Source organism: Lepidochelys kempii, chromosome 2 (assembly GCF_965140285.1).
Source record: "Lepidochelys kempii isolate rLepKem1 chromosome 2, rLepKem1.hap1, whole genome shotgun sequence".
In the NCBI taxonomy this organism is placed as follows: Eukaryota; Metazoa; Chordata; order Testudines; family Cheloniidae; genus Lepidochelys; species Lepidochelys kempii.
The window spans coordinates 3,935,828-3,961,738 of record NC_136381.1 but is presented as its reverse complement, the minus strand read 5'-3'; the positions used below and the strand labels follow the sequence as shown (position 1 = coordinate 3,961,738).

General features: G+C 42.4%; 1 protein-coding gene across 7 annotated transcripts in view; it reads right to left on the bottom strand.

The window, feature by feature from the left end:
• Positions 1–25,911, bottom strand: part of EEF1D (eukaryotic translation elongation factor 1 delta) — a 38,652-nt gene that overhangs the window by 7,490 nt on the left and 5,251 nt on the right. For 4 of the 7 annotated variants that reach the window (XM_073329935.2, XM_073329933.2, XM_073329934.2 and 1 more), the window contains 3 exons: positions 16,295–16,418; positions 14,138–14,209; positions 1,801–1,872 (listed from right to left, as the gene is read on the bottom strand). In XM_073329935.2, the coding sequence (XP_073186036.2) occupies positions 1,801–1,872; positions 14,138–14,209; positions 16,295–16,414 (264 nt within the window). In that variant the 5' untranslated portion in view covers positions 16,415–16,418. Of the gene's footprint in view, positions 1–1,800; positions 1,873–14,137; positions 14,210–16,294; positions 16,419–20,378; positions 21,662–25,911 lie in introns of those variants that run through there. The other 3 variants (XM_073329930.2, XM_073329929.1, XM_073329931.1) reach the window with 3 other exon arrangements.

The window sequence follows — 25,911 nt, the reverse complement described above, 5'->3', positions numbered from 1 at the left end:
AAAGGGGTAAACAGTTTGCCAATGACACAAAACTACTCAAGATAGTTAAGTCCAAAGTAGACTGCAAAGACTTACAAAGCGATCTCACAAAACTGGGTGACTGGGCAATAAAATGGCAGATGAGATTCAATGTTAATAAATGCAAAGTAATGCATATTGGAAAACAAAATCCCAACTATACATACAAAACGATGATGTATAAATTAGCTGTTACCACTCAAGAAAGATCTTGGGAGTCATTGTGGATAGTTCTCTGAAAACATCCGCTCAATGTGCAGGGGCAGTCAAAAAAGCTAACAGTATGTAGGTTCCAGTAGGAAAGGGATAGCTAGGAAGACAGTAAATATCATAATGTCACTATATAAATCATTGTACACCCACACCTTGAATACTGTGTGCAGTTCTGGTCGCCACATCTCAAAAAAGATGTATTAGAAATAGAAGAGGCACAGAGAAGGGCAAGAAAAAAATTAAGGGTATGGAACAGCTTCTGACAGACTGTTCAGCGTGGAAAAGAGACAAGAAAGAAAGAATATGGCATAGATCTATAAAATCATGAATGGTGTGGAGAAAGTAAATAAGGAAGTGTTATTTACTCCTTCATGTAGCACAAGAACCAGGGATCACCCAGTGAAATTAATAGGCAGTAGGTTTAAAACAAACAAAAGGAAATACTTCTTCATACAACACACAATCAGCCTGTGGAACTCATTGCCAAGGGATGCTGTGAAGGCCAAAACTATAACTGGTTTCAAAAAAGAACTAAAGTTCATGGAGAATAGGTCCATCAATGGCTGCTATTAGCCAAGAAGTTCAGGGATGCAATCCCATGCTCTGGGGATCCCTAAGCCTCTGACTGCCAGATGCTGGGACTAGACCACAGGAGATGGGTCACTTGATGAATGCCCTGCTCTGTTCATTCCCTTTGAAGCATCTGGCATTCACCACTGGCTGAAGACCGGATATTGTCCTAGATGGACCATTGGTCTGACCCAGTATGGCCATTCTTATGTTCTCTGCAGTGAATTAGATAGTAGCCCACGGGGTTCAGGTAACACAAGAACCATGTGTTCTGCTCTGCATTAGCCCCCCATGGTCTTGTGTCCAGGACACGAGGGATACTCCTGCAGATTGTTTTTTTCGAGTTGCACAAACCAGTCTTGTGGCTGCCCTGCTATAGGTTGGCTCCCAAGCTTGGTGGGGGTCAGCAAAGGCTGGGACTGCCATGAAGGGAGCAGGAAGAACAGAGGAACATTGTCTATCTTTCAAATAAATGCTTCCAGCTATAAGAGGAGCACAGGAGCACACTATGGAGAACACCAGATTCAGCCCTCAGCTAAAGATTACTGTTCTGACACGAGGCTTTGTGTTAATAGGCAGATCTTAGAAGAAACCCCCACTCCTGGAGCCCTGCAGTGTGGCTTCCAGCTGGCACAAGAGATGCCAAAAAAACTCAAGTCTCATCCAAAAGGCAAACCACTCACGATAGGCATGGGCTCTGAAATCTAGGTACAGATCTGTAATCCAGGGCCTTTAGCTCAGAGGTGGGAGGGCTACCTTTTGAGTCCTCAAGACCTATCTACTTTAACTGTGAACTCTGACAGTCTGCCTATGGACAGGCTCCTATGGACAGGCATAGCATTGGGTGGCAAATGAATTGCAAGAATTCATCAAAGCACCTGGGGCCCATACACTTTAGCATGAAGCTTTTGTCCAAACGGGGGCTGTTTCTGCCTCCAATTTATTCACAGAAGACAGACAACCACTGGTTAGTTATCCCCCATCCCCAACAGGACTTACAGTCAGGCGACCTGACTTTTTCTTTGATTGGGCAGGTGGGGCTTCTTGGGGGCTATCCAGAACTGTCTTGCGCTGGAAAGGGTGAAAGGTTTGGGGATTCAGGACAAATATAATATGAAAAGGAATGAAAGGACTTCACTCATGCTCGGGTGGGGCATTCAAATGCAGGCATCACATATGCATGCAGGAAAACCATTCAGATTCATCAGAACAGTGAGCCATATCTTCACAAAATCCACATCCAAAACCACCGACTGGCTACACAGAAAGATTAAAGTGGACAGAGGAAAACAGCGCTATGTTAAAGCTTCTTGGTTAGCCTTGGCATGAACTGCTGGGATAAAATTCAGTTTATATGCCAGGTATTAATATTGCCAGCTTCTAATTACATATCCTAGTACTTTCCAGGAGGGTACAGTTGCTTGATGACAGGACTAAGAATCAAGAGGTCTGGATTCTATCACCAGCCCTGACCTTGACTTGCAGTGTGATTTGGACCAATTTCCCTATCTGCAAAATAATAAGAGACAGTGCACTAAGTGCTAAATATCATTATATTATGTAACATTTTTTATGGTCAAAGCATTGTAAAAATCAACTAATTAACTCTTAGCACTCTGGTACGACAGAAGTATCCCCATTTTACAAATGGGAAACCAAGACACAGAGGATACGTCAACAAAGCAATCAGAAGGCACGACTGAAGCATATGCAGGCATACACACGCTTGCTCACGAAGAACAGCAGTGAAACCATGGCAGCATGGGCTAGCCGCCTGAGTACGTACCCTGGGACCCAGGTGGGATTGTATTCTGACAGCTAGCCTGGAGCACTGCAGCTACACTGCCATTTTTAGCAAGCTAGCTCAGATATGCTTATATGTACTGCAATCACACCTCCTGAATGCCATATAGACATAGCCAAATAAATTAACTAACTTCCTTAAAGTCAGACTGAATCAGCGGCAGTCAGGATTAACTCAGGAGTTCCTAGCTCCTAGCCAGAAGCAAAATCCAGTAGACCACACTCATTCCTCTCCTACAGAGAGCAAAGCAGCAGCGTCTACACTCAGCAAATAGCTCACATGAAAAAGTCAGCAATAGCTTCCCCCACCTTCCCAAATTGGTGTTGAAAACTAACTGCTAGCAAACACAGGACAACCAGAGTGAGCACCAGGTCATTTCCTAGTACAGACACACTTTACAAGGCCACTGCTATCCCAGCTCAGTAAACCAGGAGGTTTGCAAGGCTAAAACTCATTGAAACCCTCAGCAGTTAGAGCTCTTTCTGCTCTATTTACACCAACAGGTCTGAGAACTAAATATAGCTAGTTTAATTAAATGAGTGAATAAAGACAATAGTCTCTTCCATACATTATGTAAGCCCATTTTCTTCCCCTCCACTCATGTCACGGGCACAAGAAAACAAAGATTAGGCAAGGATGAGGATTTAACATCTAAGATAGTTTGTATGTAGAAAAAGGATACAACTGTACATTAAGACTTTAAAGAATAAACCTGGCTGGTTCTGCTAAAAAGAGGGTACAATATCTTTGTTAACGTGGAAGACCTTTCACAATTTGAAAAAAAAAATTAAAAATTTCAAAGCCCAATGTCTAAAACATACCCCAATTCAACAAAATAAATTTGAGGCATTTTGAAAACATACTCACTCTTCAGATATTATAAAGGATTTAACCCCTTTTCTCTTTTTTGAAAGCTAATGTATGTTATTTGTGGCATCCAAAACTATTACTTTGCAAAACAGCTTTCATTGACCCACAACCCCACAATTTGGAGGCTACGGAATTTACGGCAAAATTCACCTCTGGCTCCAGATATGCGTTCCTGTTTAAAAAAAAAACCAGAAGATGATGATGATTTTTCTATCCCTTATGTTTATGAAGAGAACCTTAAAGACAGGAGCCAGATACAAACAAATACAGTGTTGTCTTCCTGAGTAGGCATACAAACTGAAACAGCTGAGAGATGTGTCAATTGCTCCATTTGCCTCAAGGGGTTAAAAATTAAAACCTAAAGACGGCAATTTAAATATCATCACTGCGAACTATTAGGGCTGTCAATTAATCCCAGTTAACTTACATGATTAATTTAAAAAAAAAATCACAATTAATTACAGTTTTCATCACATTGTTAGAATACCAACTGAAATTTATTAAATATTTTTGGATGTTTTTCTACATTTTCAAATATATTGATTTCAATTACAACACAGAATACAGAGTGTACAGTGCTCACTTTATATTACTATATTTATTACAAATATTTGCATTGTAAAAATGACAAAGATAGTATTTTTCAATTCACCTCATACAAGTACTGTAGCGCAATCTCTTTTTCCTGAAAGTGAAACTTGCATATGTAGTTTGTGTGTTACATAACTTCACTCAAAAACAAAACAAGGTAAAACTTTAGAGTCTACAAGTCCACTCAGGCCTACTTCTTATTTAGCCAATCGCTAAGACAAAAGTTTGTTTACAATTACAGGAGATAATGCTGCCCACTTCTTATTTACAATGTCACCTGAAAGTCAGAACTGGTATTTGCATGGCTCTTTTGTAGCCGGCGTTGCAAGGTATTTATGTGCCAGATATGCTAAACATTCATATGCCCCTTAATGCTTCGGCCACTGTTCCAGAGGACATGCTACCATGCTGATGATAGGTTTCAGAGTAACAGCTGTGTTAGTCTGTATTCGCAAAAAGAAAAGGAGTACTTGTGGCACCTTAGAGACTAACCAATTTATTAAGCTTTCCTGAACTACAGCTCACTTCATCAGATGCATGCTGATGATGCTCATTAAAAAAATGCGTTAATTAAATTTATGACTGAACTCCTTGTGGGAGGAGAACTGTATGTCTCCTGTTCTGTTTTACCCGCATTCTGTCGTATTATTTCATGTGCTAGCAGTCTCGGATGATGACCCAGCACATTTGTTTTAAGAACATTTTAACTGCAGATCTGACAAAATGCAAAGAAGGTACCAATGTGAGATTTCTAAAGATAGCTAGAGCATGTAACCCAAGGTTTAAGACTCTCAAGTACCTTCCAAAATCCAAGAGGGACGAGGTGTGGAACATGCTTTCAGAAGTCTTAGAACCTGAACAACCGAAAAAGAAAATCAATCTTCTGCTGGTGGTGTTGGGAACACTGGGGCATGGCCACTAGGTAACTCGAGGGGATGGAAGACCACGAGTGTCGATGAAGCCCCCTCGCACTAGGCCCCTGTGTCCTTGCCCCTCCCCCTCCTGCCTGGAGGCACTCGCAGCAGCTCTGCGTGCTAGGCCCAAGTGTCCTTGGCCCCCCCAGCCTGGAGGCACACACAGCAGTTATGCTGAGAATCTGCAACAGTATGTTGCAGAGTCAGACTGCCTGAAACTAAGCAAGGCCAAACAGGGGAGATATGGAAGAACAATGCTGAATAAAGCAGCTTTATGTATAGTTTAACAAATGATACAGAGAATCAGGGAACTAGCTGGGAACTGGATTGGCTGGCTATATGGATACTTGGAGCAGCTTGCTATTGGATAAGTATGCTGAAAAAAAGGATGTATAAAAGCCTGTGTAATTTCCTGCTCTGTTGTGCAGGATTTGAGATTTTATTCTCCCTGTACCTTTTTGCAGCTGCAAATAAACTTTTCTGCTTCTCCACCCCGTTGTGATTATTGGGTGTAGCACACCGGGTAACGAACCACTCAAGCTGTTGTTCAGCCTCTCGGCACTGGGTGCCGGCAACAGTGGCATGTGACTCAGAGGATGAAAATGAACATGAGTTGGTCCACACTGCTTTGGATCGTTATCGAGCAGAACCAGTCATCGACATCTGGAATGGTGGTTGAAGTATGAAGGGACATATGACTCTCTAGCGCATCTGGCACGTAAATATCTTGCAACACCAGCTACAACAATGCCATGTGAATGCCTGTTCTCATTTTCAGGTGAGATTGTAAATAAGAAGCAGGCAGCATTATTTCTGAAAATGTAAACAAACTTGATCGTCTGAGCGATTGGCTGAACAAAAAGTAGGACTGAGTGGACTTGTAGACTTTAAAGTTTTACATTGTTTTATTTTTGAATGCAGGTTTTTTTACATAATTCTACATTTGTAAGTTCAACTTTCATGATAAAGATTGCACTACAGTACTCGTATGAAGTGAACTGAAAAATACTTTCTTTTGTTTTTATCAGTGCAAATATTTAATCAAAAAATAAAAAGTGAGCACTATACACTTTGTATTCTGTGTTGTAATTGAAATCAATATATTTGAAAATGTAGAAAACACCCAAAAATATTTAAATAAATGATATTCTATTATTAACAGTGCAACTAATCGTGATTAATTTTTTTAATCGCTTGACAGTCCTACTAACTATTTCACTACTGATAGCTGGACATTTCTGCTAAAATTGTTATGCTCACCTCCGTCCCAAGACATCGCTCTCATTTTGGGGAAAGTCATTCAGTCGTATGAGAGGTTTGAGGAAGAGGAGTACTTACCTATTTCACGTTTCACAGTGTGTTTGTACTGATCAATAATTGGACTTCAAACTTTACATAGTCCTCACTGAGGAACAGTCAGAGTTTGGAAAATATTCTAAGATCATGAAGTGGTTACAAGAAGGTTTGCGATTGCAGTTAAGCAATTATTTAAATGACATTAAAGCCTGTTGCAAACATTTTGTATTATACTGCGCCACAGGTTGTATTCTCTATATTTATAGCGTGGGTACATTTAACAGTTCTGGAACTGTGCAGCTCTACCGAGCTGGAGTAAGTTTGCTCCAACAGTCTTTTTTCCTCTCAAAACAAGGAAATTAAAACTTGCATGGAGGCAACATTAAGGTTGCAAATATAAATACTAAAGCCACAAAAAGAGTTGTGGGCTAAGAAAAGTTACATCTGCAACCTGGGTATCTAGTTAGGTGATTAAACAGTGCTGTGCAATTGAACAAGTTAACGATCACTTCCTGTTTCACATTTGCAAAGTTGCTGGATTAACAGTTTTGTATTTAATGTTAAATTGATATATTTTTAAAAGGGGAAATGTGCCTCCTCAATGTAGGAGTCTGGGAAAATAAGAAACTGGAGTGCAGCAGGTAGGCCTGGAAAAGCCCCTCTGCTGGCCCATGGTTCTGTCAGGTGGTCATTCTGCAGGGTTACAAAGATCAGGAACAGAAAAACTGATGGACAGGCCCTAAAAACAGGGACATTCCAGGTTTTCAGGGACGCATGGTCAAGTACATTTATTACTTTGTGCTATCAAGTGGTTTTCCCTCTTACTTTTGATTAAAAGATTCCATTGGATTTCCTCTTGGCAAAAGCAATGTAATGGATTCTATTAAGGATGGGAATTCAAATGCAAAGAGTTAGATGTTTAAAGATTAAGGTTCCCACAGCATCACTGACTTGGTCACTTGACCACGTTATCTACAACAACATTTACAGATGTGGATATCTTTTATACGGGAACCTTAGTTTTCAGTTCCTGATTTCAACGGAGTTAAAATTGAAATTAAGAGTGCTAAGAGCAGCACAGCAGCCTGCCTAGTAAAATCCCACAAGGCAGAAATCTCAGCCTGCCTAGAAAAGCCTCAAGTAGGCATGTAAAAAATCCATGGGAGTTCTCACTAGTTATGAAGTGAGGACTGTAGAATCTAGCCCTGTAGCTTTACCATAGGCCTCAACCATCTGGCCATTTCCAGATGATATTTGTAGTAGAATATACTTTTGTAATTAAGAGTTTAAAATGATAAACCTAGCACCAAGACGTCCCTCTATTACAAAATGCAGGGACACTGCAGCACTTTCTTTCTAGCCTCAAGCAGCTGCAGAATCGAAACACAATGGAAACAGAAGGCAAATGCACACATGGCAGAATACACAGAAACTTAGATCTTCCTTTCTGTGACAAAGTTCCTCCTCTGCCTTGGCGGGTCCTGCGCTTATTGGTGGATTTTCTCACCTCAGAGGTTCACGGCAGCCCTCAGTTTGGCCACTTTTGTGGCTCAAATCTGTCGTTCACTCAGTCAGCCTCATCACTGGCCAGCATGGGGAAAGGAAGAAGAACAATCCCCGCAGTCTCTGCTGATCCACCTAGTGGATTGGGGAACAGGCCAGAGACCTTCCCCTCTGATGGAACCCACAGTCCAGTTCAACTCCTCCGGTATCAAGTAGGGAGTTGGGGGGATGAAGGGACCCCGGGCCCACCCTCTACTCTGAGTTCCAGCCCAGGGCCCTGTGTGTTGCAGCTGTCTACAGTGGCTCCTGTAACAGCAACGTGACAGCTACAACTCCCTGGGCTACTTCCCCATGGCCTCCTCCCAACACCTTCTTTATTCTCACCACAGGACCTCCCTCCTGATGTCTGATAATGCTTGGACTTCTCAGTCTTCCAGCAGTACACCTTCTCACTCTCATCTTCTTGCGCCTTTTGCTCCCAGCTCCTCACACGCACCACAAACTGAAGTAAGCTCTTTTTTAAACCCAGGTGCCCTGATTAGCCTGCCTTAATTGATTCTAGCAGCTTCTTGATTGGCTGCAGGTGTTCTAATCAGCCTGTCTGCCTTAATTGTTTCCAGAAAGTTCCTGATTGTTCTGGAACCTTCCCTGTTACCTTACCCAGGGAAAAGGGACATACTTAACTTGGGGCTAATATATCTGCCTTCTATCACTCTCCTGTAGCCATCTGGCCCGACCTGTCCCATTTCCAAAACAGCACTATGGATCTCACAACAAATGACCCACTCAGTATTACTCTGAGAAGTACGTACATAATACAGGAATCTACCCTGCCTGTCTTCAATGTAACATAAAACTGCCCGCTTATGAATAGTTATCACTAGACTAACCTGAGTACAGGAAGAGTGAAAAGTTGTGATAAAGGGGAATTAGATGGGGAAGGCCTAGACAGCAGTTACGCTATATGCATTTTGCTGCCAGATATTATTCTGAGATACCTAATAATTCATTAAAAATTGAGGGGGGATGAATTATGGGAAGGGATTGGAAGGTGTCTAAAATTTTGTCTCTGTAAACATATTTCAAATCAGATAAAGGAGCACCAACTAGTGGAAAAGAAAGGAAATTGGGATAGTTTAAAATCCAGAACTGTAGATTCATTTTATATGAGCCCAGCCCAACCCAGAGTGAAGAAATTTTGATCACAGTAGTGCAGGGAGCTGACCCAACCCCCACAGCTGTAAACAGAACACCTACACTTTTTTGGGGGGGTGGGGGGGTGATCCACTTCCCCAATGGATCACTATCTAATCAATCAACAGCATGTTAGGTCTTATCAGCAGGTTTGTGCTACAGTTGTCATTGAACTCAATGTGCACGCTTTTTCCTATAGTTTCCAAGAAGGCAGACCCAACCCCATTTAAGGGTAAACCCTCATGCACATTAACACCCAGGTGGTCTTCCTAATTTAATACTATGTCAGAGAAGATGCTAGTGGACTGAGCTCTGGAAGGTTTGGTCATGTTCTTGGCCTGCAAGAACAGAGTCCAGCTTACACACACGAGAGCAGCTGTATAGGGTTGCCTACAACACTCAACACTATTACTTGGATACCTTAAACATTTCTAAATACATCCTCATCCTACCTCAAAAAAGGGTGTTAAGTAACCCCATTTTAAAGATGGGGAATGCAGGTACAGAGAGGTTAAGTGACTTGCCTAAGCCTGTAGGACAGCAGGGAACAGAACCCAGAACTTTTAAGTCCCAGTCCAATGCCTTAGTGGTCCTGATCTCATTCGGCCCTCTAGACACCACTGTAATACAAATAATAAAGCCCCTTCCATTGTCTCTTTGGGAAATAAGGTTTGCAAAACAGTAGGGTGTATTTGAAGACACTAGCAGTCTCTGGTCTCCCGGGCCCATGTGAATACTGGGAATACATGTATACAATCACCCACATTGGCACAACAAGTGCATCAAAGACTCCATTAGTCTCTGGACTTCCAATATACTTTAATGTCACATCACAAAATAAATAAAAAATCCTTCGATTTCACACACAGTATTGATGACTCAATGCATTCCAGCTGTAAAGCTGTTCTTTGTGTACAAATTAAAGGTACATAATAAGAAAATATTAGTATCAAACAGATGGGCTGAAATGAGTGATTATAAAAGCACACATGTCCATGCAAAGCAGAATGAAAGGTATGTGCAAATAAATGTTTCTGGCATCTTTTTTTTTTTTAATCTCTTTTTGGGAGATGCAAACCACTACCTCAGATCCTCAAATCCATCCACTGCACCGTATTTATACATTTCTAGATAATGACTGTCAAACTGCAGTATTGCTATTTGCAACAGAGCCATGAAACGCAACTAGGAAAGAGCTAGAAAAATGAAATTCTTCCATCTTTCCATCTCTAGTCAGAGCCAGAGAACAGTTCTCTCCATCTTCACATTATCAAGCTGAAGTTCCCATACTTTTGACTCTCTTTACCACCACCCAAACCCCGGATACTAAGCACAAAAACCAACAGGCCTCCTAAATCATTCCACAAATTTAGTGTAAAACAGTTTGTTTTGTGAGGTCTGAGAACAAAATCCATGTATCAGGCTATAAAGCAAAGTAACACATTTATGCTATTCTGTACAACTACACCTCTACCCCGATATAACGCGGTCCTCGGGAGACCAAAAAATCTCACCGCATTATAGCTGAGACCACGTTATATTGAACTTGCTTTGCCCCCCACTGTTCCTTGTTCTCTGACCACCCCCTCCAGAGACCCCTGCATCCCTCATCACCCCCAGGACCCCACCCCCTACCCAACCCCCATGTTCCTGTCCCCTGACTGCTCTGACCCCTGTCCACCCCCCAGCCCCACCGCCTAACAGGTGCTCACTGGCAGCAGCGGGAAGCGGAGCAACGCGGCCCCAGCCTGCTCCACTCCGCCACCTCCCAGCCGCAGCGCTCCGCTTCCCGCCGCCGGGGAAAGGACGCCCCCCGCAGTCACCTATGGTGGGAAGCAGAGCAACATGGCCCCAGCACGCTCCGCTTCCCTTGCCCCAGCCCCAGCCGTGTTGCTGGGTTGGTGGGGGGGGGGGGGGCGGTGTTGGGGAAAGGTCCTGCACTCACCCGCAGCAGAAAGCAGAGCACTGCGGCTGAGAGGTGGCAGAGTGGAGTGGGCTGGAGCAGGGCTGCTCCGCTTCCTGCCGCCAGTGAGTGCGGGGAGGTTGGGGAAAGGACGCCCGCCGTACTCACCTGCGGCAGGAAGCAGAGCATTGCAGCTGGAAGGTGGCCGAGTGGAGTGGGTTGGGGCCGGGCTGTTCCACTTCCCGCCGCCGGTGAGTGCGGGGAGGTTGGGGAAAGGATGCCCCCCGTACTCACCTGCAGCAGGAAAAGGAGCAACACAGCCCGGCACCCTTAACACGCTTCTCAGAGCAGCATGTCAGAGCTTTATCGCATTGTATGCGAACCCACGTTATATCAGGATAGAGGTTTACTTTTGGTGCTTGTATTGTTATGGTCCATAATTTATAATGATCCTTTAGAAACGGAAAGCTAGGGAATTTGGTATTTCAGACCTGTCTCTCTTCCTGGATGTCTAAGAAGCGGAAGCCAACCGCTCATACTTCCTAGCTGTGCACCAGCACAGATGATTTATTATGTTGCATTACAGATGCACACGGTGCTTTACCAGAAAAATTAAGATTGCAGTGTCTGCCACAAAGAGCTAACAAAGCCAATATCAGGCAAGACCAACAAGAGATGATGAACAAGGAGGGACGGAGAGGTCATTAATACCATGCATGCGCTTGGGTAAGCAGTGCACATATCTCAAGGGTTACACAATGGTTGTGGGTGTGCTATGTTATTATGAAGCCACCTTAACAGCTACCTAGGTAAGGCTGCAATGAGTTTTCCCACTTTAGGCAGTTTTAACTGCAAATTCAAGCATGTATTTCATACTCTTTAGAGCCTCCACTGCACAATTCTCAGATTTAAAATCCATCCCTTTGGGAATCCTCCCAGAGATTAACTGCATTTGATAGCACTTTCTGCCTACTCACTTTTGTTGAAACGACGGGGAGTCTGGTGGCACCTTTAGGCTGGCAGATTTATTTGGGTGTGGGCTTTCGTGGTCGAAAACCCACTACTTCAGATGCATGGAGTGTAAGGTCCCTAGAATCTTTCACTCTCAAAAACCTCAAACATGTTGAAATTTCAACACAGGACTTGAGACTACAGGAAACCCCAGCATATGAGAAAGTCAATATACAAACAAATTATTTGGCTTCTAAGCCACAGAGACTACAACATTATCTTCACAAAAGACTTTTGTTCTGATGCTGCCTTGGCTTCCCTAGCCCTCTTGCCCTGACTCCCCCACCTCTGAGACTACAGTGCTTGGCTGTCCCAACCCTAAATTCCTCTACGCTCTCCCATCTAAGCCTCAATTAGATAAAATAGACTTCTGTAACAGGACTCCCATTGCAGCACAAGTGAAGATCATCAGGCCGAGGCTGCCCTCTGGGAAACAAGGGGACATTCACCAAACGGAGAACCTGCCTTCAGAACAGAGCTGCAAGCTCCATTTGTGAGGCAGCTTTGGATTCAAGATTCCCCCTTCTCTCCCCTCCCCGCCCACTCTCACCAGGCCCTTGTTCTTATTACAAGCTGGGGGCATGGAGGAAAAGAGAGAAAAAAGGATTTACAATCAACATTGAGCCTGATCTCCATTAGGAAGCACTTTCAAAGTCCATTCCACTTTCTATTACTATCTGAAAAGCTTGTCTTTGATTGTTGGCTGAACTCTCCATAGTCCAGGATGTTTAGACCTTAAATCTAAGATGGAAGACTTGAATAAAGATTTATAGTGAAAACCCAAGCAGATTGTGGAAGATTATAAATTTGCAGGTTATTTCAATGCAGATTTCCCAGCTTGCCCATGCCGTTAGCAACTGCAGCATCACAAGAAAAGCAGTCAGCAGCAGCACATCAATCAACGATCCAACGATTTACTCCCAGCACTGCCCTCCTGAGTAGGTTTTTAGAACATCAGTTGTTTCCCCTCTTCACTTCCAAAACCTATGACCTGTTTTCAGGACCAATTTAGAAAGCAAATCTAATCCTTTTCTCTTGTTTCTTCTCCCAGTCTGCCTGCTGTTCTTGCATCAAATTCCAAGTGACCAATTCTGCGTTGAGCAGCTTTACTCCTGCAAGTGATCTCAGTTATTCTAACACAGAACTATACAGCTGAACTTGACACAACAAAAACTGCAGGCCCAATGAGAGGACCCAGGGAAAAGCAGTTCCATTCATTCCTGTTTATCTACCCAAGATATCTGGGTCACTACTCATCTTATAACAGGCATATTTTGAAGTCCAAGTCAATAGCTAGGTTCCTTCCTCAGGAGGCATTACTGGGCCATCAGTACATAGGACCAGACACCTAATAGTTCTAGTTTTGCACTTGTTATGCATCTTCCATCTGAGGATCTCAATGTTTTACAAATATTGATTTGGCCTCACAACCTTCCTGTGAGTAGTTGACACGATTACCTCCATTTTACAGATGAGAAAACAGGAGGGATATCTTGGATTAGTATCCTGGTCACTATCCTTCCTCCCCTCAATAAGTCAGCACAACACCTCTTAATACAGGAGCTAAATTCCTTTCTGAACCATCACAGTGATTAAAACAGCCAGCTTTGTGACAAACTGATTATGGATCAGTAGCAATAAAAGCTCCAGCAAGGGATATGACCAAGCTACTGTAGTAGTGTTCAGAGTTAAAACTAGTAGCCAAGCCGAGTACCCTAGAAACAGTAGATGGAAGATGCCATTTCTTTGCACATACCCTAACTGAAAGCCAACAGGAAAGCGAAGGTGGTAGTTCAGTGTACCCCGGTATACAAACATGCCCCTGCTGACAGATACGTGCTGTCCCTGTGCTGCTCAGCAGGGGTATTTTAACTATGGTTAAATTGGTTGTGTGTTAGTTAAGATTGTTGGAACCAACTCAAACATTCCACTGGGAGAAAAAGTAAGAAATGCATAGCTCCTGAAGACACCACTGAATTTTAGCCCCAGTGCAATTGGCCTTTAATTTTAAAGTCATTGTGCTAAGGTAAGCAGTTACACAGCATGCATTTCTGGTAATATCGGGTGTTCTTGATAAAATGGAGCTAGTCCGGTGGTACACAGCACTGCACACCTTGTCAGTCTCCTCTAACTTAAAATAAGCCGCCCCACAATCTATGGAATCAGTCATAGTGGAGGAGATCTGTGAGATGCGCCATAGCTAAAAATGGACTGCAGGTAGCCAGCTGGTGAGAGAGCTTGGGTACTCACTCCGGCCAGCGATTTCTGGATATTCTCCCTGGCTCTGGCAATGTCGCGTAGGATCGTGCTGGCTCCGTTCTCCTGCAAACAGCGCAGAAAGAACCAAGATGTTTTGTAAAATGAGACATGAGAAATTGCTGTGGGCAGCTAAGAGGGAGAAGACTGGATTTTTTAGCAATGATTGAGTGAGTATTGGAAGCAGGTTTTCAAGAAGCATCAGTTGGAGACACGGAGTACAATGACTGCAGCTTAGTATTGGTCATGTCATGCTATGCCTCCAGAACAGTGTCCAGTTGCAGAGTTTTGAGACCTCAATGTTTTGCTTCTCCCCACTCTGGTACGCTGACAGGCTGGCATAGCTATCGCTCAGGCAGGTTATCAGGATCACATTAGAGCGCCCCTGGAGCTCTGGTTAGGCAGCTAATTTCCTTAAAAGATTGTGTGTGAATTTCATGCTGGTGTGAAGCGGCAGAGTCCTGCAGACTGAAACCTTCTAGCACTGCCACAGCCTGGGCTACACCCACTCTTTGAATAGCTTTTCCACATTTGGGTGCCACATCCCCAAACTGGAGGGTCCACCTCCTGGGGCGAGAGTTCAGTTTCCAGGGTCGAAGTATTCCTTGGCTCTCTGAGACTACCAACAAGAGCACCAATTATAGCGGAGATTTCTGTGACACAGACTCCTGTCCACTGGAAACTGGACTGAGCACCAAAACTCATTTCACATTGGGCACCAGTCAGCCCCAAATAATCCCACACTCGCATGGCACTTCCCAATTTGATGCAAATTAAAAAAAGTTTACTGAAGACTTCCTTACTAGGAAGGGAGTGTTGTAATAAACAGCTCCAAGAGTTTCAGTCAGTTGAGTTTCAGGCCACTTCTGGCAGGTAAAATTTCCTTCTTCACTGAAAGTTCTTTGTGTGTCATGTGATATTCTAATTATTCCCCTTTCTACTACACAGAGCACAGTTGTGCTTTAGAATCTGCTTTAATGTTTTACTTAAAACTTCCAATTTTTTAGACCTACTGTAGGAACATCTGCCCTTCAAATAAATGTTGTACAGAGCTTTGTGCTACCGCTATGGTAGCATAGCCAGCAGAAATTCAGCAGAACATGCCTAGAAGCTACTAAAGCATTGACCTTTGTTTAAAAGCTTGGCCCTGCCACTCACAAAACAGCCATTTAAGTTTTCAAGCCGCTTTCTATGAAATTAAATGCATATGCAGTTAACCGTCCTTTACATTTTAGGAAGGGAGCATCACTGCTCCCGACAATCTTACTCCAGTTGTGGGGGTGCAGATGCCTCAGGAACGGAAGTGTGAGCCACCCTGAGTACTTTATGCTGGAACTGGAGTTTGCTTTCCCTTCTCTTCCCCCAGCATAGCCACCACTGCTCTGGTGCAGACAAGTAATATTTGCAGCATTCCCGCCTGTTAACTTTACAGCAAAGCCAGAAAGGGAATGTGGGTCACAATCTCTCTGGAGTGTTAGCACCACTCTATTCCCATCAGGCACTCGGTCTCCAGGATGTGCCTGGCAAAAAAGCAGCTTGGACACTCCTGAACACTGGCTCCCTGGGAAAACAGGGAATTGCTAGATATTGTAATAGCTCAGGTAGGTCAGTCCCGAGCATAACTTCCCACCCTCCCCTATTACCTCAACATTTGTTCTCAGAGCTTGTGAATGGGATAGAAAATTACTCACAGATAGGTCACAGACCCTATTTGTGGCCCTGCTGCAGGTAGGGCGCAAGTAACCCGAAGGATTAAGAAAAGACCAGGTAAGCTATAACCCAGTGTTCCCCGCATTCACACAGCTGAACCTCATCTTGTACACGGGCAAATCAGCTTCAGATACACCCTATATTTTGAACACTGTGGTTCTCAAACTATAGCCTGTGGAACACTGGAGGGGTTTGAAGCAATTCTTTGTGGTCCCCACAATGAAACATTTTGAAAACCAAACAGGGAATTTGGTGACAGGACCTGATAGTCCAAGAGAGGATCTCTTACAAATTGGTCTCCAGAATAGGAGAATTACTACCAGACCTTAACTACATACAGGTGAGAAGGGTCATTCTTTCACCTGCTATCAGTACTGGGAGCTCCTTAGACTGTAGGACACGGCAAAAACCACTTCCTTACTACTTGAGGATATGTATTACCTGTTGGCACGAAGGACTGGCAACTGGCCCATTCATCTGTTCATAGTATCTCTTCTCAGCATCGTCATACTTGAATTTATCAAACCAGATCTTCTCATGCATAAGGAATTCAGCTGCCATTTTTCTGCAAATAAGAAGAGACATTATGAGCACCTAGGAACATTTAAGATTAATTGCTTGTATCAGGTTCATCAGCAATAGCACTTATTCCCCCCCACCCTACAGGACTACATTGTAGCTTTCTGCCCTTTATCTTTCTTCCTCTCTGGTGAAAAGCTTCAAGTAAATGGGATCCTATTAAGAAAGCAGGGCATTCTAATCATCCACCCACCTGCCTGCCTGATCTGACCTGTATTTAGCAACACAGCATGAAGTGGGAGCTGTAAATGTTGGACAGTCTGCACCTTCCCCTCTGTAAATGCTAACTCCACCAGGATATATAGATCAAAATGTCAAGACACCTAAAAATCCACACAGGTCAATTAATACAATAGCTTTAAAAACTGGACAGAATCGCAAAACTTTTGGCTCATGTACGGAGACTTTTTTTTTTTTTTAAATATGCCTAGCCAGCCTTAGTAACTAAAAGTACTAAGTTCCTTAACATAGCTTGTAACACAACACAGAGTGGAGGACAGTGTTTTAGCCACATTACATCTATGTTAAGAAGCAGTGTTCAAACAGGAGCAAGTTGAGCACATGGTTCTAGCCCTGCCCACACCTGTATCAGAACTGTTCTGCTCCAACCAGGCTATCTTTACTCCTGGGGGAATTCTGTGCCACTGCGCAATGCAGAATTTTGCAGAAATTAACAGTGTGCGTGCAGAATTTCCTTTACCCCACAGAAATGGGCTGGATTGTTGCCAGTCACCACTAGGGGCCACTGGACTCAGCAGAGCCCAGCTTGCACATAGAAGACACTGCTGGGTGGAGAAGGAGCTAGAGGATTCCTGGAAGCCTCAGTTCCCAGCATGCCCTGAGGGAAGGAGAGGGTGGCACGCAGGAAACTCTGTGCAAGCCTGGTACCAAGCATCAGGATGTTTCTCCCTTTGGATCCCCAGGTTTGTTTGGTTTTTTATTTTTTTTGGGGGGGGGGGTTGGGTGTCTGGGCAAAGGGGGGCCCCCGCAACTGGGCTCTGGGAGGGGTGCGGGTGTATTGGATGGGCGGGGGGCTCTGCAGCTGGGCTCTGGGGGGGGGGAGGAGGGAGCTGTGGGTGTCTGCCCCCCACGGCCATGTTCTGGGTGTGGAGGGGAAGGGGGCACAGAAACAGGAAGTGGGGTGTCATAGCGATTTCTTTAATGCTTTTCTCCTGGGGGAATTTTTGTGTGTCCATATTGTTATAAATATGCTTGCTGACATATTTTGAAATAAACTACCAAAATAATTGAAACTGGCATGATTATGTACAGAGTTATTTTGACAATTTTAAAATATTGTGTGCATAATTTTTTGGCACAGAATGCCCCCAGGAGTAGATTATTTTACATGGTTAATGCTAGCGCAGTTCGGACCCTCTAGATGGGCAATGTATCACTGAGTGTGCGGCAGAACCAGATTACCCAGTCTTCCTAGATAACTCCTGAATAGTACATGGCATGACAAACAAACAAACAAGAGATACTAAAATAGTGTCTCCTTTCAAGTCAAGAACCACAGAAGATGGCATATAGAGGGGTCGAAGTTGGACCTGCAGGGCTGTATTTTCAGAAGACCCTGTAGTCATTTAGAAATTAAACTGTTACACTATTGGGGAGATATCCTTCCCATTGTGCATTGTGTTAGTCAGAAATCATGAGATTCCACTCCATGTGTGGGATAAGGGGGATGTTCTAAAATGCATAGGGGTTCTAAAATGGCTACGAAAGTAGGTCAACCTATTACTTTGTAAGTGGTAACAATGAATTCAGAGGCAAAGGGGTTAACTTAACATGAGTATGCAGTTAAATAGCTTCCAAAGACTATTTAACTTCATGCTGTATTGGGGGATAGGGCTATTACAAGAACCTAACATGGAGGACATACAGTTATTTCAAAGCAAGGGCACAGTACAGGAGCTCAGGACAAAAGGTCAGTTTGAGGGGTAAGAGGAGACAAGAAAGGAGCATCTCAGTGAAGTAACAGCAATGACAAAGCCCTGTTATGAGACGCGTAAGCAGGAACATAGCAACTAAGGAATATCAGCTTATGTAAAGGGCATTTAAACATCTTTTAGGAAAAGTTTACACCACTCAAATGCCCTAAGACAAGGACCATAACTTCATGAACCAGCCTAGACCTTTGCAAGCCCTACAAATCCTCCAAAACACACCTCCAGATCGCAACACTGGTTGACCAAGTAATGCTTTGTACTGTACAGTTGTAAAAACATCTCAGTACCAACACCAACCCATTCAGAAAAGCAGAGAAGGATCAAGAGAGACTGCTACAAAACCCTCTCCAAATTCTGTAACCCCTTCCCAATGTTCACATCATTCCTGCAAGTGACTGCCAGAAATGCTGTCCATATACACAAGGCTACATGCAGCCAGTTTACCACACACAATCCTAATTATGCACAGGACATATCCACCACACACTGTACATGTTGTACTGACACAATCTTCATTTCATGGGGAGTGTGTGTGGTACAGATTCTCCTTCCTCCATCTGGCCACAGAGAATGCAATTCAAACTCAAGGGATTACAAGTGTCTCCTCAAAGGGAGGAGAAAGACAGACCTATTCTCTGTGAATTTATTGAGGTTAATCTAATTCCCACTGCTGGGCTACAAAGCAGCACTTAAGTACTGGCCTTTAAACAAACCCACAGAAGAGCTACAGCTCAGAAGGTAATGTGGCCTCTGAACGGTAGAAAAGTTTTGGGTTCAGCAAGTAGAATGCAATTATGTAAAATGAAAATACAAGCTGCATTGTTTCATGTACAGTGGAACAAAAATGCTGTTCTATACTCACCCAAGACAGGCAGCTTTCAAATATTTCCAGCCTTGAAACAAAATTAGACTGTTCTAATTAGACTAATCACAGGGCCAATAACTACGGATATTTTCTGCATTTTAAAAATTCATCTCCCTTCCCAGCTCCAATGTTTGTTCATTGGATTTGTTATAATCTAGTTCACCTGCCCTTACACGCCCAGATTAAACACCCACTTTTAGACAAAATGGTTTATCAGATTAGTAAAACTAGCTTCCCTCAATTGTTCAGAGGAGGCACCTGCGGTCTCCAAATTGAAACTTTGAGCCTCTTTTACAGTCAAATGGCACCTTTCATCCCAAAGGATCCCAAAGCTCCTCTACAAACTGAATACACACAGTGCCACAAAAAAGCATCCACTTCTCAGGGGAAGCCAGTGGAAAACCTACATACAGCAAATTCTAGGGAAATGTTGGTCAAAGCCACTGGAACAAATTCCTTCTCTTGTGAAGGATGCAACGGGATCTTTAATACTCATGCACTGCAAACACGATATCCATCCTAAAGATCTAATCCACACAAAAAAGGCTACTGCTAAACCTGCCTAAAACTCAGTTTATAAACCTCAGAATGATGAGGGGCTAAGTCACCTGTGCCACCCCCAAAGCAATGCTCAAGACGATAGGGTCATCCCCTCCACCTTTCTGCCGGTAAAGCACTTTGGGATTAAAGGCTCTGTGCAAGAAATGGGTGGCCTGAGCACAGGACTGGGAGTCAGAACTCCCAAGTCAAGAGTTCTAACCCCTTCTTTGACTTCAGTTCTCTGTGATCTTGAGCAAATTATCTAACTTGCCTGGCTCCAGCTATAAAATGACAACAACTTAACTTCCGATGTCCCGGGGTGTTTGAGAATTAATTACAACTCATCGTAACAGTGAACTACCTTAAAAAAGAGGGCCCTCCAATAACCCTGGTGGTAAAGCGAAGCCTGATTAAGGTTAAACAGGACCTTCGGCTCAATGATTGGAGGTTACGTCTATAGTGCCAGTGTTGTGTTTGGCACTAAAGACCCACAGGGAGTTTGCCTTCTACATACGCAAATTATTTCAGCTCAATCCTGAAACATCAATTTTTCGAGTTTGAGTGTTACCCCAGAATAAGCTTTTCCTACTTAGTTTCTGATGCGGGAACGCTTGCAGCACGAGAAGCAGGTCGAGACTGTTTTGCTAGCGTGAGTTCTGGAACCCTTGCATTATCTTGTCTGCTCGACATTTTCAGGGCCTCAGATGCATAGTATCGTGATTCAGCACTGTCGTATGTGGGTTTACTAAGCCACAAAGGCTCATTGTCCTTGTGCAGGAAATACCAGGTAGGTGGAGGGTGCTCGGCATCTTTAGAAAGGGAAGGGTTGGTGGTGAACTCCACATGTCGGGAATTCATTCGTTTCCCGGGACTGTGGCCCTTCTTGTCCTTTCGGCTGCTCTTCGAGGCTTCTGGGCGGCTGCGCTCTTGTGGCTTCACCTTCCCTGGGGGCTGCCCATCAGTCATGTTCTCGTAGAAACATTTCTCAGCATCATCATAAATAGGTTTCTCCAGCCACACCTCCGAGATCAATGCCTGCAAGCTCAATATCTGAGGCTTGCCATTTATTGTCTGGTGTGCAGGACTGGGCAAACTGGTAATGAAAGACGCACCAGAATGAACCACATCATCTGTTGACAGGTGTGGTGTAGCAGGGGTTGCAGGAGTAGGTAGAGCTGTTATATACCCTTCATCTGGAGTTTGTTGATCAACATCACCATAGTCACTGTTCCATTGTACCGATGGAAGATCGAGGAAGTGTGGATGAACAAAAGATTGAGACCTTTCAACAAACACCTTCTCTGCATCATCGAAGTTGAACTTGTTGACCCAGACATTCTGGATGACATGGTGACAAGCAATCAGACTTGCATGGGTGCAGTGCAAGACTGCTAGGTTCTTCCTTGGCTTATGAACACCTGGGACAGCTTCTTCTGACCAGGACACTAATGCTGGCTGCTCAGCAACCAGTTCAGTCTCAGGGGCCTTCTGGGTCAGGTCATCTGCAAGTTTCTTTCTGAACATGTTTTCAGCGTGATCGAAGAAAGGTTTGTCAAACCACACGCGATCAGCTAATAAACCAGTCAGGACGAAATCTACCTTGGAGACCAAACTCTTGGTTTTTGGAGAGCGCTTCCTTTTCTTTTGCTTCTTTCCATTTCTCACTCTTTTCACGTCTTTCAAGTCGCCCTCGACAGGATCATCGGGGCTGTTCATTGCCTCCATCTCTTGGCACTTTTCAGAGGCTGAGGCTGCCAACGTGGCTTCTCTTTCATAATGGAGCCTCTCTGCTTCATCATAAAGGTGCTTGTCCAACCAGACCTTTTCTAGTGAATACGGGAGCTTCCTTGTCCTCATCTTCCAAATAGTGGCAGCATTAAAAGATAAGCACAGTAATGTAGTTGCAACATAACTAAAGAAGCCAATGGCATACATTAGATTTTAGCCATATCTTAAGCATTGCAAAGATTATATAAAAACCCACCACTCAATCATGATTAATATATTAAGAAATGGTGCTTTGGGCGTTTAATTCAATTTCTATTTAATTGTTTACACATTTCAGTGAGAAGGCATTAAATTGTCCACATGTTTAATGCAAGTTCAAAATTGATCTATTTCTCTGTAAAGCACCTTTTTAATTAAGTTATCTGCTTCCACGTTCACATTTCCTCTGGTCATACCTGTATTAAGTCCTCAAAAACTAAAGCCACAGGACTCTACATGTAGTTCACATTTTACACTGTAAGGTACAGCTGTCAGTAGTGTAGGCCAAACTTGAATCCTTTTCAAAGTTTTATGGTATAGTGGAGGGATTTTCCAAATCATCGTCTGTTAAACACCAACAATGTGCTAACTAGATATCCTTAAACCGGTATTTTTGGAAAACTTGTTTAAAAAAAAAATTCCCTACTCACGAAAATCTTTTGTAGCCACTGCCAATATAGGACATGCTGTATTGTACTTCACTGCTATAAAACCAGCAGAGAGAGCAAAGGAAACTATTCCCAGAGCTGCACAAAGTTAGCTGAGATAAGGGATGCTTACGCATTTTTTCATAAAATACGCTCTTGAAAATGAATTTGGCTTCGTTTAACTGAAGTAATGTGCACCCATTATTAGGTTGGAGTAAGGTTATGTGTTAGTAATGGGCTCCTGGCTTTCTTGGAAACCATGAATATCTCAAATATATTTTGAGCCAACAAACTTTGACACTCATTGGATTTCAGTTAAAAACCAATTCCTGCCAAATGGAAAGGACAATAGATTTTAAGAGGGTATCTCAGGGTTCATATATATTAACCTTCATTATATGTGACAAGCTTATTTTAAATACAGCAGTTTTAGAAAGATCTACCTATAATTTTAAGCTAGACTTTGTTAAATGCTATCGTTTCACATTTAAATCAACTGAAATATGCCATACAAAGGAAGTGGAACAAATGTTGCATTTGTTTGGAGTGAGAGTCTTGTGCTTTAAATATTGTTTATAATCCACTATGAAGTCAAATTTAGCTTCCAGTATATCAAAATTATCAAACATGACATTGGAGATATTTTCTCCTAACTGCAAGATTTACAGCAGTGCTCAGAAATCCAGGTAATGGTTAGCTACCAAGTTTCAAGATAATAAAAGAGTAAGTGCACAAATCCGATTGAAAACTAAGTAGCTGCAGTTTTTTGCTTACCTGCGCGTCTCAGTTTCAAGATTCTATGTCACTCTGCAATAGGTGATCAAATCAGAATCATTTAAAACTGAACATTTTCCAACATTCCATTGGTACAGATGGCGATACCAACAGTTGGGAAAAAAAATCAGAAATTTGTATCTCAGGACTTGGCAGACAAGTAAAGGGGAAAGTATTTTCAAATGTAAGTGCCTTTGCCATTTTAAACTTACACTTATTATTTTGGGAATTTTTACATTAAGATATTTTTTAAAAATCTATAATCTAAATACAGTATTAAAATCACAATTTCTAAGGGGAACCCTTTTTTTTTTGCTTACAAATAAAAACTGATACTTTTCATCAGCTACAGAAGACACCGAACAACTCTTGTCCAACTGAAACAAACAATATATTTCTCTTGATTAAAATATTGAAACTGGAAACTCTGCTTTACCCTATGGACATTAATAAAACACTTCTTATTACAGTAAGCCACCAGTTTCCAAGATAGAGAGAATTAATCCTACTTATTACTTTCAAAGTCAAAGCGCCCCATTGAGTGCGTGTCAATGTGGGGATAAAGCAGCAACTCTATGATCTGGCCCTCAGGATAAGCCATGCTGTCACAGCTTCCTTGGCATTGTGACCAAGCAGGCAATGATGACATCAGATTATAGGTTAAAGTCAGAACACATGCTAGTTGCATAAAAATGACTAAAATGTTAATCAGGTGCACAAAGTACTCTAGAATGTAAAGATGACCACATTTCACTCTTTCATTGTAAAAGCATGGTAGCCCCACACTTATTTTAGTGTCAGATTTCTGACTTAGAAATATTGTACATGTTAACCTTTGTACTCAGAGAAAAAGGGAGCAGTCTCTACCCCACAAGACAAATGTTGACTAGCAATACCTACTACAAGAAATCTTTTAAAGGGAATGGAGTGTTTGGCCATTTACACTGAGGAACTGTTTCGCACAGGAGCTTCCTTCCAGTGTATCCACAGAAAAATAGCATCCTCCACAGAGGAAGAAATAACCTGAATTTGGGTTATTGAGCAGTAGGTGGAGAAGGAAAAGGGATGATGATACTGAAAAGGATTAGGACTGAAGAAGGAATAGGATTAGGACTTTTCACAGCCAGTGATTACTTAAAACACGTTTCAGAGTAGCAGCCGTGTTAGTCTGTAATCGCAAAAAGAAAAGGAGGACTTGTGGCACCTTAGAAACTAACAAATTTATTTGAGCATAAGCTTTTGTGAGCTAGAGCTCACTTCATCGTGTTATTCAAAATTAAACTACAATGTTGCAAGGGTTGTATAATTTTATTATACTGTTCACCTAGTTTTGATCATCTTAAGTGTACAAAATGTGAAAGTGCAGGGAAAGTGCATGCTTACTCAGATCAGCATGCGCCTAAGATGGATAGGACAGTTATGTCTATAAACCTGAACTTTTAACGTATTGACTGCAATAGCTCAATAAGGACACTGAAGTGGGAACTTCGGGTATCACGATTTGTACGAGGTGTTTTAGATTAACAGAAGGGGGTTGCTCATTGGATTGGGTTTTCTTAAATCATACCAAGAACAAAATATAGGCTGGAAGTGAACAGATAAAGCCTTCCATTTAAAAAGTCACATGTGATTGTATCCGGTAAATCCGTGGCAGGAAAGTGCTTGCTCTGCATCTAAAGGTCACCTTCTGGTTACAATTCTCAACTACTTCAGAGAAGAGGGGAGATAGTCTTCGCTCTTAATATTCTGCTATTACATGTTTAACATTTAGTCTGCATTACTATAATTGAGGTCTGACATTAGGGGGGAGGGATAGCTCAGTGGTTTGAGCATTGGCCTGCTAAACCCAGGGTTATGAGTTCAATCCTTGAGGGGGCCATTTAGAGATCTGGGGCAAAAATTGGGGATTGGTCAGGGGGTTGGACTAGATGACCTCCTGAGGTCCCTTCCAACCCTGATATTCTATGATTCTATAAGAAAGCAACTACATAGCAGATAAAATGGGAGATTACTTAAATCCAGTTTAACATAATTAGTGACAGTTTCTTGCAACACCTCAAATGACCTCTCTGATTAATCAATGAATAGCAGTCATTGTGATGTGCATATATGGGGGTACCTGTGCATTATGTATTTAATAAGGGTACTTAGAACTCTATTACTATTACAGGATGTGTGTTCTCATGTAAAACCAGATGAGAGATCTTTCTCTCCAAAGAAGTGAAACCAAAATGAACTGTTGTACTGGTGAATGGTAAATTCCTATAAGCACATTGTCATTTCTATTATTATTAGAAGACAGAAAACTTAAATTGACAGTGACCTGTTTATAACTGAGGTGAACAAAATCCTAGCACCAGTACATGCAAATCCAGTGATTTTATTGGAAAAAAAAAAGAAAGCAGAAGTGACAAGATATTGACCTGTAAGTACTTACTTTTTTTTAGTTCCTATGACAGCATTAAGAAATAAAGTTAGGAAAAGTGAGATGCAGAACTAGTGAGAGCACAGTTAAACAAGTCATATAGCAGGTAGGATACTACTTGTAGAAAATATTTTAACTTTCAAAAGAAATTATTAACAATACCATTTACTGAGAAGTTGTGGCTGTTTAATACTAATGAGTCTAGAACTAACTAAATAGAACTATGTACATATACATCTAAAACCCAACTGTATGTGTTTTTAAATAGTCAACACTAAAAATACAATTAGATTATGTACACACTGGAGTTGTTACCTCAGTGTATAGGGATCAGCCTTTGGTAAACTGCAAATGTTTGTTGAGTATTCAGAATAGCCTTTAGAGATGTTAACTAGCTAGAGTTAACTGGCAATTAACTCAAGGATTTAAAAAAAAAAAAAAAAAAAAAGACAAGCCTGTAGCAGAAATTTATTAAAAGATTATACAAACAATTTCTGGAAGAAGTCTAG